Source organism: Nilaparvata lugens, chromosome 10 (assembly GCF_014356525.2).
Source record: "Nilaparvata lugens isolate BPH chromosome 10, ASM1435652v1, whole genome shotgun sequence".
In the NCBI taxonomy this organism is placed as follows: domain Eukaryota; kingdom Metazoa; phylum Arthropoda; class Insecta; order Hemiptera; family Delphacidae; genus Nilaparvata; species Nilaparvata lugens.
In genome coordinates, this window is record NC_052513.1 from 11,168,021 (window position 1) to 11,182,034 (window position 14,014).

At 35.6% G+C, this 14,014-nt stretch overlaps 1 protein-coding gene across 1 annotated transcript in view; it reads right to left on the minus strand.

Annotated features, from left to right (window-relative positions):
• LOC111064570 (eIF-2-alpha kinase activator GCN1) overlaps window positions 1-14,014 on the minus strand; it is a 113,648-nt gene that overhangs the window by 29,510 nt on the left and 70,124 nt on the right. Inside the window, exons 34-36 of the mRNA XM_039436620.1 lie at window positions 10,666-10,881; window positions 8,943-9,219; window positions 5,002-5,285 (exon numbers count right to left, since the gene is read on the minus strand). Of these exons, the coding sequence (XP_039292554.1) occupies window positions 5,002-5,285; window positions 8,943-9,219; window positions 10,666-10,881 (777 nt within the window). The remainder of the gene's footprint in view (window positions 1-5,001; window positions 5,286-8,942; window positions 9,220-10,665; window positions 10,882-14,014) is intronic.

A 14,014-nucleotide genomic window follows, 5' to 3' on the forward strand; every position in this document is an offset into this window, starting at 1 on the left:
GATTAGCTCTCAATTCAGTAGAACGAAAATTGTGGGGGGGGGTGGAGTTGTGATTCTGGTTCAAAATGGAATCTATCAAATTGTAAGCCTGTGATCTTGCCGGCAATACAGTCGATCACAAGCGAGAAAGAGTTTGCGTGTTGCTTATCTCAATTTTCAATGAATAAGTTCTCGTTTGTGTTGGCATGTTTGTATCGAACGCCTCAATACTGTCATTTAGATCCATTTTTTGAATGTTGCAGCAGTTTTAGCTTTGAGTGTCGAATCTCAAGATTTGCAACAAGTGACTTTTTTCGAATATCACACTATTCTGTCATAAATTGGCAGTGTGCTTCGGTATGAACATTCATATTGAGTACCTATTGGAACGTCTGCGGAACTAAATACAGAGGGTGTTTCTAAACTTCCCACAAAAAAAAAAACACTCAAAACTAAAACTGCTGCAACAGTCGTATGGGAATGCATGAAATAGTCGAATTATACATGAAATGAAAGATAATTTAATGCTCTACAAGCTCGTAATTAGCACATTCTTGTTCCATCAATTGTTGGAAAGTTATAAGACTTGAAAGAGCGAAAAAATGGAAGAAAAACTGCTTTTTCGAAAATGCATAGCTTTAGAACTTTAATATCTCGAAGAGTATCAGATTTATCGAAAACCTCTACCGAAAAAAACTTGTAGGAATTTTTCTAAGCTTCATTTTTATGTAGTTGAATATGCCAATATAACGCATTGTTTCCAAGATATAGTAATACTTTTTGTGTAGTTGACAAGTAGATTGACAATGGTGTAATAACCGAAACCGGTCTTTCTAAGTATCAATAAATCTGTGGTTTTTTGACAATTTCTTAGTCTTTTTCATTCAATGTAAGTAATAAGTGGAAAATGCAACTTTCTAACCAATCTCATCCCTTCAGCACATAATGTAGGGGTTGGGATTTTTTATATGCTCACCTCCAAACTAGTCTTAACAAACCTGCAAAGTCGAAAATCGTGTTCCAAACATTCCCTTCAAATTTCATTGTCAACTAATCTATTGTTGCTGAACAGAAAATTTCACTCTCAACACTAAAACTGCTGCAACACTGGTAGGGAAATGCGTAAAATAGTGTAAATATACATCAAATTGAAGATAATTCTAAGCTCTATCAGCTGCTCATAATCAGCACGGATTTTTTTCATCAATCGTTCAAATATTATAAGGCCGAAAATATGAAAAAATTGGAGGCAGAAGTGTTTTTCAAAAAATGTCTCACCTTCAAAAGCCGATATCTGAGAAACTATGAGAGATATGGAAAAAATGTAAAGGACAAGACTTGTTGGTAATTTTGTGAGCTACAATTTTGCACAGAATACAAATGTTCATAAGATGCATAGTTTCCGAGATATATGCGAAAAATGAGAAAACGGTACTTTCAAACCACCCCCACTCCTTTAGCACAGGGGGTAGGGGTGAGGACTTTTGATATGTTAATCTTCCAACTATCCTTAAAAGAGCTGTGGAGTTGAAAATTGTGTTCAAAACTTTTCCCTCTATACCTTTATTTGAGCATTCGTTGCCTGGACTATAATGTAATGTTGGAATTAGTAAACAGTACACGATTCCTTGATTTAGAAATCGACAATAACTTATCCTGGAATAGTCATGTTTGTCTAGTAGTGAAAAAAATCTCCCCTGAGCTGTATGCTTCAAGACAAATGTCGAATAAATGCAGTCTTCTAATGAAAAATCTTTATCACTCATTAATACACTCCCATCTGGCCAATGGTCTATGTATTTACGGAGCCACGACCAAGAGCAATCTTGATAGAATTCTCATTCAACAGAAGAAAGCACAAAGAATAATGATGAATCTAAAAAGAATTGATTCTGTAAAACTTGTTTTTTCGCAGCTTGGCATTCTTACAGTTTACGGGCAATATGTATTTGATAATTATGTATGTTAGGAATTACCATGTAGAGGAACTACGGAATGAGACACATGGCTACTATACTAGATTTGGGAGTGTAACGGAAAGGCACAGGTTAGAATTTTTCAAGAAAAAGACGCACTACATGGGAAGGAAATACTTCACAATGCTGCCTTTAGAATTACAGGCAATATAGAGCATCAAAAAACTAAGTATAGAACTCAAGGAGTATTTAATATCATTATCTGTGTACTCCCTACAAGAGTTTACAGATCACACTGTGGGTTTATGACTGTTGTTTATCACTTTTTACTATTTCTATAGGAGGTTTAAGACTGTTTTCTGCTACTTTTTATGTTAAGTTTGTATTATATTGACGCAGTTCTTGATGTACCTATACATGATTATGAATAAAGATTTTTTTCAATCAATTCAATTCCTCTTTTTCCTAGTTGGTGGCAAAATACCTGGTCCCAAAGTTCTGGTCTCCGGTCTTCAACCGGAAATCACACAGACTGATAGACGAAATTATTGTCTATTGACAAAATATTCCGTTCAATTCAGTACAGTATTGGATGTCATCTTGACGAATTCGTTAATCAGACTGTGAATTTCAGTTATGAAAAGTGTTGTGCTCTAGTCTACCAGAAACAAACACAATGCGATCAAAATTTTTTAATTCAAATGTGAAAAATTGAGTTGATTGACATTTTTCATTCGAAACTTTTATAATCTATCGATATTTTTTGAAAATTTGAAATTTAATAATTATAACTATAACTATTAACTATCTGTGATTGCTCATCAAATATTTAGCATTCTATAATTTGAATGATTCCTTCATCACCATCAATAATAATTAATGATTATATAATATTAGCCTCTTCCTTCCCCACCTCCTCTTCCTACTACACCACAATAGCCTCTACAATTCGTAGCCTCCATAATTCTTAGTAAACGCTTGGTCCCGCCAACTACGAATTATAGAGGTTCTTCTGTAAAATATATTTCTCATAATGCCAGCATATTGCCATTGAAAAGCAAAAACCTAACTACCTAAAACCTAGACATACTAGTGGTATGTCTACTGCAAATACATTCAACCGAAAAGTGTATGTTTCAAGCTTTTGAAGTTAAATTAATCATGAAAAGAGTACTTCAAATGAGACGATGCTCTCGAATATTATTGTTTGGTTAATTCTAAACGCTTTGGTGGTAAAATCCATCTGATATCTCTCACAATAACTGAATAGCAAGCGATATAAAAATTTCTGTCAATAATGATCGCCATCTTCAATTCTTTAATGGTGTCGAATATTTTCGTTGTTTCCATTATGAATATCCTTATTCGGATTGTTGTAAAGAAGAGATTGAGACCATTTGCAAGTCTCTATCTTTAAGTAGCCATGAAAAAAACGATTTTAGAGTTCTAGCTTGTTACCTTATGCGTATGAAAAAACGCACCAGAGATCATGCAGGGTTTTCTTTGGAGGGCGCTGGAGAACGCATTTTTTGACGTACAGCGCATTAAGATATATCGTTTTAAAGCTGAGGAAACAATCTAAATTTCATAGATTGAAAATTTCTCTGTATTCCTAGCACGAAAAAAGCTATAATAGAAAGAAATTTGAAAAAAATAGAAATAACGTTTTTGGGCCTTTGAAGGTTATAACTAATAAAATATGTGTTTTATTTAGAGGGAAATTTTATAAAACAAAAATTGTAGAGTAAAATTTTTGAAATATTTTCGTTCAAAACGCGGTTGAAAACGGTTATTGAAATACAAGTGATATAGCTAAACCCTAAAAAATTTTGCGGCCATCTTGTTTTTGAGTGTGTGCCTGTGATTTTGATTTATCATCATCACGATTCTTATTATGCTAGACCTGACGAAGAAATTGAGACTTCTTCCACGGCTGTTATTCAAAAATGACCACGGAGTGCCTATTTCATGACATTTGCGCCCGGACTATAAGAGTTCTATTATGAAGTATTATTTTTCATGGTAAAGGTTGATAGTGAAAAATGTTGATGAAACCAACCAAGTAGTGTAGGCCTTCAAATTTGAATCAGATAGAATTTGTATTTTTTTTAGGATAACGTAAAGAACTATCTCCGGCATGGGTTATAAACTGTACTATCATTTTAAAATAAATTCTTTTTCCGACAGATGGTAATTTAGGCTCTAAAATTAGGATGCTTTGAGGGAGCTGGAGAACAAATTTATAACCAGCCTAACTAGAATAACTCTCTAGTAAGATGGGGAATACTTCTAACACCATTTAAATCCTAAACGTTCACTAACTCACGCTTATTTTCTGTCAGTTATGAGATATGGAGTAATTTTTTGGGGAAAAAGTATCGAGAATAATGGAATATTCATACTGCAGAAGAAAGCTATTAGGATAATTTATAAGATTAATACAAGGCGTTCTTGCAGACCTTATTTTAAAGAAAATATATTGCTGACCTTATCGCAGACCTTATTTTAAAGAAAAGAGATTGCTGACGGCTCCTGCTATTTATATATTAGATTTTTCAATCTTCGTTTTCAAAAATAGACGGATGTATGAGGAGAACCAGGTGAGTCATCCCCATAAAACAAGATTTAGAGGTTTTGTTTACCCACATCATAGACTTAGCCTGCTGGAGAGAGGCCCGTTTGATATGAGAATGAAAATATTCAATTCAATTCCATCTCACATAAGAGAAATTGAGGGCTTGAACGGAGTTCAAAAACACTCGGGGAATTCCATATTGTATTGTGTCCTTAAAGATTACGAGACTTCCTTGTTGGTTAATGTTTGTTTACTGTATGTTATGTGAAATCTATTGTGTTCTATTGACTGTTGTGTTGAAATATGAAGGATGGTAGTATTATATTAGATTAAACTTTGACGTGTCATATACTGCGGGAGAATTGCTCTCTTAATGCAGTTTAATAATTGTGACGAACAAGAAAAGTGAAGTAAAGTAACTCTCTAGTAAGATGGGGAGTACTTCTAACACCACCTAAATCTTAAATGTACATATTTTTATTTGTATTTTTCAAAAACATAGTGAATTGGGTGAGAAATGAGATAACAGACCTGGTGAGACTTGTGTGCGTTGGAGAGCGCGGTGAGCAGGGCGGGCAGTATCTTGTGCAGGTACTTGGTGAGCGCATCGCCGGCGACAGCGGCCAGGATGGAGAGGGCCTTGGTGTTGACGGGGGGCGCCGTCAGCTGCGGCACCAGGTAGGGCAGCACCACACGTGACTTGATGGCCATCACCTGACGGAGGCCATCCAGCGTCCACTCGGCCACCTGCGGGTCCGGGTCCGACAGCTGCTCCAGCATCGACGGCAGAATGTCGTCCAGCGCGCGGCTACCAACTGCAACATACCAACTACCAACTCAGTCTCTGGCAATACTTTTGCTATATAGTAAAATCCACTTCAAACTGTCAGCTTTGATATTATTTATAAGGAATGCTGATACTTTGATAGAATCCAGCTATTGGATAAATTATTTCATCAACGATCATGTTATAGTGTAAATAGTTATTTGTGCAACTAGTGCGCAAAGTGACAGTTTGCTTCACCGAAAGAAACGTTTACGCCCGAGCCGTAGGCGAGGGCGGAATGGTTTCTTGAGTGCAGCAGAGGAACTTTGCGCACGTATTTCACATTAAGTTTTTCCTACAGTTACCATTGAATATGAAAAGTGGGTAATTATGGGTAAAATTGCCTGAAATGCATCAAATGTTTTTCTGTGTAATTCTATTATTGATAAAAACCTTAATCCTAAAATCCTAAAGTCCTCGTTGTCCTTGGTTATAATATCTACTTAATAATTAGCGCGTTGTGCTTCGTTGCACCTCTGCTCACTATAGCAGCCACAGCAGTCACTGTTACCAACTTCATTTTGATTTTGCTGCACTATTGCTCCATATAACCTACTAAGTATTTTGCGTTGCCATGTTGCAAATCTGGAGTGCAGAAAATTTTTTCCCGCACTAGAGCGGAAAAGTGATTCTTTGCGTTCTGTAATCAGTGCAGCAAAGGCCACTTTTCAACGTAACTGTAGGAAAAAATTATAACAGCACAGTAAATCCCATGACAGAGTATTTTCGCAAAGGGATTCCAAACTGAACAATGCACAATACACGTGAACATTATGCAATGATTGGAAGAATAACACGTTGATGTTGTCAATACCACTATTATTCTTTCAATTAGAGAAATACCAATTGGTGAAATACCTCAACATCTCATACCATACAATCAAATTTATAATGCAATGACATTAACTTTATAACACGGTTTCCGATAATGGTTGTTGTTGTTGTTAGCGTATGACTTAGATTGTGGGGATGCTGATGCTGGTGCTGGCAGCAGGTTTCATTTTATCAAGTTTGTTCAAGTATCATTTAGTCAAGTTTACAGTTTAAGTTTTCAGTTCATCAAGTGTTTAGCAAGTTTTCAATTCTTCAAATTCTCAAGTTCAGTATTTCAAGTTTGTCTTGTGTTCAGTATTTCAAGTTTTTTGTTCAATCTCTCTAAGTACCTTTTCACCTATTGTTATTTCTATCTTTTTACCATATAAATTACTTGGTTGATTTCTAACCTTACAACATGTTAGCAATATAACACTTTTATTGTGTGGTCGTGGATAAAAAAGTGTGTACAACAGTTTTATATTGTCTTCAACTTCAAAGCACTCAGAGATGTTTTAAAGACTCGCTATGCCCGCTCACTTGCGTCTCAACTATATAAATCTAACTCATACGTTAAAGACCCTCCATTATAAAACTGTTGTATAAACTACTATTGAATTGCAGTTCTCTTCTTTCTTATTCTCTCAAGGATAGAAGTTTTTCCTAGTACCTACATGGATAATCGGATAATCTTAGTTGGAAAAACCTTCAATCCTTCCCTTTTTCACGACAGTTCTTGATCTGGTATATTATGAACTATAATATTGTTTTGCATGTATTCATTTGTATATTTGTATGGTATCTTGTTTGTGTGTAAATGATTTATAACGATTTTGAGAATAAGATAAATTTTTATTTAAAAACTCTCAGGTAAACCATGCTCCGCAAGGGTCTGATAAAAACTTGCCTACTAACATCTTGAAGATTATTAAATAAGCCTATAACAATCATCATCAGTAAATTTAGAATCAATATGCAAAATTTCAATTTAATCAGTCCAGCAGTTCAAACGTGATGGAAGTCTTACGTGAATTTTCTATACCATACGTGTATAAGCCAGTTCTTTCCTTTATTATAGTATAGATTATGTATTTCCATTATGAAGTGTTTTAGTTTATGAGTCTTCTATATAATAAGAGAGAGTAGGGTTGTGTTTGTTCGTGTGTTCGTATGTTCGTTTGTTCGCATCAAAACATGTCAACTTGTGGATTGCACACCGGAAAAACGGGAATGATTAAAGATCTCCAAATTTTGCACATAGATTCTAAAAATATCAATCTCGTGCACCTGGAAGCCCAAATTTTAATTTTCCTTCTTGATTTTTCAGATTTAATGTTCAAAATTCATTAATGGTATATTCGATTTTATTAAAAAATCACCAAATCATATGGTCGAAATTAAAAAAGGAACATCTGTTTCTATATTGCTTTCTACCTGAAAAACATAGTTTTGAAACATCGTTTTCCTGATGCAATGTTTAGGCCTACACGTGGCATGGATTATTAATTTTTCAGCTAGTACAATAATTTTAGAGACAAAGTGCTAAATAAACGTCTACAGTTTCATCAATGCTGTATCGGCAATATGAAAACGCATGCAGTTAATATGTCTTTGAATGAAGGTGTTGTTATTTACAAAAATAAATTATATTCTTCCATTTTTATTTAATTATCATTTCAAAATTATTCTAGCCCTGATAGAATGACTGACTCACTGTACAGTCAGTCGAAAATTTTAAATTGGAATGAGGGGTATTTTGGCAAGCTGAGCAAAAAAATAAGGTTATATGCACCTTTTCGTTATATCTTCAAATGAAAAATGAGTTTTGTGGGTTGTCAAAACTCCCTCTGAAAGGGAAACTATTCAACTTATTCTATCTGTTAGTAAAATAACAATGATCATCCATCTCCCTCTGAAAGGGAAACTATTCAACTTATTCTATCTTTTAGTAAAATAACAATGATCATCCATCCATGTATCATCTTCTATACTATAATAAAGGAAAGAACTGGATTATAAACGTAGCCTATACAGATGTAAAGTATAGGGAAATTATGTTTGACGCATTATCACGTCAGAACTACTGGACTGATTAACTTGAAATTTTGCATATAGATTCTTGCTTAACCGAGGGTGGTTATAGACCAATTTTAAATTCTTCAAGATTTGATCAAGTTTTCAATTATTTGTCATGCTTCCAGTTTGTATGGAAGCAGCAGAAGATTTCTCTTAAAAGGGAAATTAGAAGATAGGTATGATTGGGGATCCTTTTCGAATGATAAAAACAGGTTTTCCGTCACACCCAAATTTTTTCCGCCATTTTGAATCCAACTTCTTTTTTTAATTGAAAGGTGGTCATACTGATTTACTTGAAATGCAGCATATCAATTCTTAATCAACCGAGGATTCTTATAGGCCTATTTTGAATTCTTCTAGATTTCATTACGTTAAGTTTTAAGAAAGACCCTTGCGAAGCACGGGTTACCTGCTAGTTTGTTATAAAACTTCAAAATTATTTGTCCTAGCTTCCTATTCTTTCTGTCTTTCTTCACTTATTGCTTGTAATAATTGGAATGCAACCTGGTATTCCGTGATTTTATTTATTTTAGTTGTTTACAATAAGCTTTATTTTTCTTTTTCTATTGACATGTTCACCATACCTTGTTGTTCGAACTCACTGCGCACAAGTTGTTCTTTGCCGGTAGTGCCATATTGTAATTGAGAATATTCATTTTATTGATTTGTGTGTAATTTGTATGGGAAATAAATGAATTTGAATTGTATCTTGTGAGTGTAAATGATTGAATTGGATAACTATGTTGAGAATACTGACCGGTGGTATGCAGGCTGTCGAATGTCTTAGCGGCGGCTTGTCGCACCTCAGGCAGCGGATCGCAGAGGGCCCGGCTGACAGTGGGCACAAGGCTGTTGACAAAGGTGAGCACCATGTCGCGGCTGGTCGACGCCATGATCTCCGACAGCCCGATGCAGACACCCTGTCGTTGGTCGGCGTGCTCCGACTCCAGTCCGCCCTCCAGGATGGGGATGATCTCGGGCAGGATGCGTTCGCCCAGCTTACGCACCAGGTCGCCCAGTGTGCGGGCTGCCACCTGCAACCACACATAACATATTTTTCAAAAAAGTTCAACATCAATTAACAAATTATATTTTATAAATTTAAAATTAAATTTTATAGTTTATTCAAAGTTTGAAGTTTTCTGAATATTTGTAATTGATTTAATTCAATTTAGAAGTATTTTTGCAATTTAAAAATGATTTTTGTGTGCTTTGAATTGTAAATTGAGTGTGTAATTGAAGAATGTTACAGTGACACATGACCTAGCTACATTTGGACTGTTGTAAAAATTAGAATTGGAACCGTTTTGGGCTTATAAGCCTGTGGTACTTTTCTGTAAGTTGTGTAATTCAGAATAACTAAATAAATAAATAAACTACCTTCAGGCTCCAGCGCTTGTTACGGCGCGATTTTGTACTACTGACTAATAAAATATTTTAAATATGATTCAGTCAGGAGAAAAAACTTGAAATTGCAGCGGCCTTTTAGGGACCTGGCTTTTACAAGTGACTGAACCATCTAATGAGATGGTTCACCATCTAATGAGTTGGAAACACCAACTTATGATGTTTACTTGAAATAGCACTAATTACCACTCTGCATCTTTTTAACAAATTAATAAATGAATGAAACAATTTATTACTAATTAATATTTAAACTAATTTATTTGAACAAGAGCCTGACACTGAGTCTAACAATAAACAATTTTTTCCATTATAATAATAACTATAAGTTTTTTTTTGAACGATTTTATCGAATTGGATGAGTTACTCTTCCTCCCTCAACTAAATTGTCAATTGACGACTGTTCTCCTAATGGCGAGAAAGTGCACTCAAGTCCTCGAACGCACAACTACAGTTACTATTGGTGCAATAGTATTTAGTGTTATATTGGTGCACTCTCAGACTTCAAAATATGAAAAAATTACAACGAAATACACACTACAATTATTTTTCCTTCGAATTACTGAAAGTTGAATAACATAATCTTGAACGATAAGTTTCTAGTCTTTTTTGTAGACTTTAAAAACTTCTCTAATAAAAGAAAATGGATAGTAAATTGCTTCCAATTATGATGATCTATATTAATTAATAAGAAAACATCTAGTCAACGATTACTACTGTATTGGATAACAAAACACCAAAAATACATTTTCAAATATAACAGGATAGTTAAAAATATATCTACAAATCGAATATTAAAAGAACTTGAAAGAGGGATTTTCATTATTTGGAGTTCAGAAAGAAAGATAATGAATACAATTTTGTAAACCGGTTGACAATATTGCTTCTGAATCATAGGTACAATGAATAAATTTAAACTTGCAAATAGTGTAAAATAAATGAAAACTCTAATTCATCAATTATTACAGTTGAAGCATGGAAGACGAATCTTCAATTATCAAATAAAAAAAAGTAGAATAAATCTTTAAAAAAAAAACACAAAACTTTCATGATGGAGTAAAGAGATGTGCACTGACCTGTCGTTTATCGTAGCTGGTGGAAGCGAGACAGCCGAGCAGCAGACTGAAGAGAGTGGGCAGTATTTCGCGCAGGGTGCGGGGGGTGTTGGTGACCACCACCTTCCACACGTGGAGTGCCGCCTGACGCACCATCAGCGACACGTCAGACCGGCCCATGTACAGGCCGGCCAAAACCCTGTTACGTCGGTCAGCGCCCAGCGCAGTGATGATAGCCTAAACATCAAATCATCATTTATTCAATCATGTACGAGTTCAAATGAAAGGTAGGTACCACAGGCATTCCGAATTCATCAAAGTCAATTCCTCTTCAAATTTACATAAAGATCTATTACATAATAATTATTAAAAGATATTACGTACGACATTTCACCAGAAACAAAACGAATAAATATTGTATTGTGAAAAATAGCATTATAATATCATAAAAATAATAAGAGTGATACTGCAGTATCATGTTTGTTAACGGAGGAGGACATTGTCTGCCAGCGTAAATCATGTGATGAACCACAACAATTCTAACGGGCAAGTTCAATGTCCAACCGCGTAAATATTTTGCTGAAATCACATGCAAATTTTATTTTAAAAACTGTCAGAGCCATTGATTTATTAAATACATTTCATTTTTTGAAAGAGAAAACATTTATGATTGATAATATTATCATCCCAAAAACAACTTTCAATAAAAAAGTTGACTATGATTTAAAAAAATGAATGATTACAAAATGACTAAATATTTTGTTCAGTATCTCAAATTACAATATTAAAGTTTCCCCATCAGAATATGCCACAATAGTCCAGTAATACAATAAAATAAAATGATAGGTGGAGTTATTTTTCAAAAATTGATAGTATTGAATGAAGATATGACAAAAGTTGTCACGTTCGTATAAAAGTTTAGAGATGGATCGAAAAAGTATTGATAATTGCAGTGCTACTATAATTCTCACATAAGTTGAGCTTTAGAGCTCATACAGGTCATCACTCATCACTGAAATAGCAAATTTGATAAAGCAACAGTGATAGCACTAAACCTATAAGATAGTAATAATTTATTTAATGACAGCAAGACAGTAATATAAAAATCACTTGAATAGTAAATTTAGGCGAACTAATATTTTTATCACTCTGTTGCAAACAATGATCCCCATGTAAGGACTACTATTTTGTCAAGAAATTTAGAAGAGGTGGTGTCAATTAAGTTCAATAATCAGAACCTGAGTTTTTCAATACGACAACATGTCCAATATTATTCTCTCATATCCAATGTAAATTACAGTGTTCATTATTGGAGTAGAAAATATTAAAAACAGCTAAAATATCAATTTAAGGAATCAAAACCTATTTTGTTCAATAATTTACAGCTCACCTTATGCGATTGTTCGGTTCCGAAGTTGTCATCCTCGTTGGCAGTTTCGGTGCTCATTTTGCCCGACACGCCCGATATCCTATACAACAGGTCACCGAGCAGCTGCACTGAGCTGTAGCGAATTCGCCAGTTGTCGTCGAACAGACCCTTCTCCAGTTCGGGCAGCAGCAGCATGATGGCTGAGTCGGCGTACAGGTTGACTATGCGCTGGCCCGCCTTCAGGGCGGTGTCTCGCACGTACTCGTTCTCGTCGGCCAGTGCCTTCAGGATCGGGATGATGATGTGGCCGATGTAGGGCGTGAACTCGGTCGTGAACACCACCGGCATGTAGATGAACATCATTATGTAGCCGTCCTTCACGTGCGGCGCTATGTCTGACCGCTCGGCCGTCGCTATTATCTCTAAACAATTAAAACAAACAATGAACATGACTGATAACTTGCTGAATCATAAAACTAAAATTCAATTTGGAGCAACGAAAAGGACAAATTGAGTTAGTAAGGCTCTGGAATTCGCCATAAATTCTTCAATGTTTAGTTAAGGTAAAGATTTGTTAATTAATTCTTTAACGACAAATTATTAGAGAGTTATTAAAGAGTGTGTAATATGTCTTGAATAGTCTAAATTGGCAATAAATGAAAAAAGTTAGTCTAAAGTAGCTCTAACAGCGCATGGTGTAATCAGATTTTGTCAGTTACTGGCTAACTGAAATGTACGCTACCTCTAACGGAGCTTTTAGTTCCTGGTGAAATCCACTTCAAGTTGGTAATAGGATGTTGTTCAAGAAAAACCGTCAATGCGCCCCAAACAAACAACTCAACATATATTTTAACAGAATCACTGTTGTGAGGTGACGGACTAGTCATTTTTGAAACAATTCATTTAATATGATAATATGTCAATATTTGTTAATATGAGTAAAGCTGGGGATACACAACTGTCATATAGAGTTCCGATTTGATGACGGATGAAAATTGCCTAGAATGGTGCATCCAACACATGTCCGTCATGGGACCCCACAAAAATAGCTGACATGAGTAGGATCGGAACGCTGCATTACAGTAGCTCTGCTTAAACCCTTATATCAGTTTTTCAGCATACAGCATGGACCTGCAATGCTCTATAACCGCTGAAAACATATAGACATACCAACTTTTTGAATTAATCATATCATTCACTAACTTATTGACTTGGACTCTATTATGTGTTTAGGTTTTCTATTTTTTTTTTTTTTTTTTTTTGACGTGATCTCATGCATCAAAAAATATCTATCTATCACGTGTGACCAATCTTAGGGTGCACGCATAGTCAAGAGGGGAGAGTTCTCTATTTAATGGAATCCCCCATAAGGCATTTTGAGGAGGGAAGCCGTGCTACTCTCACGAGCGGCTTTCCTTCTTTTCTAGAGCTTCAAAAAAGGCCGGCGCGTGAAAACAACCGAGTTTATGTTTCAAACGGTCAATCGCGCGGGGCTCCAATAACTAGCTCTAAGGGAGAATGAAAACCGCGTGTTAAAGTGGCGCGGCTTCCCTCCTCAAAATGCCTAATGGGGAACTCCATTATATTGAGACTTCTTCCCACTACCTTTTTCCTCTTCACTATGCGCGCACCCTTATAGGTTATACTTTCAAGATTTTAAAATTATTGAAGTTGTTGAACAACTTACCAGGCATAAGTTTATGTAGTTTATCGACTCCGAGACCACCGACCACCTCGCTGAGCCCCTGGGCGGCGCCCGACCGGTCGACGGAGCTGGCCTCCGATGTGAGTGTGTGCATCAACCAGGGCAGCAGGTCCTCGAAGCTCGTCTCTCCCATGCCTCGCACCATGGCGCCCAGGGCACGCGCCGACACGCTACGCACCTGTCCACCACCACAATCAACATTCATTTCATTAACCATCAAGCTACAACTAGAGCATTAGGCAAGTCATAATATATACATTTTAAAAGTACACAAAATTGGATAGAAAATCATACAT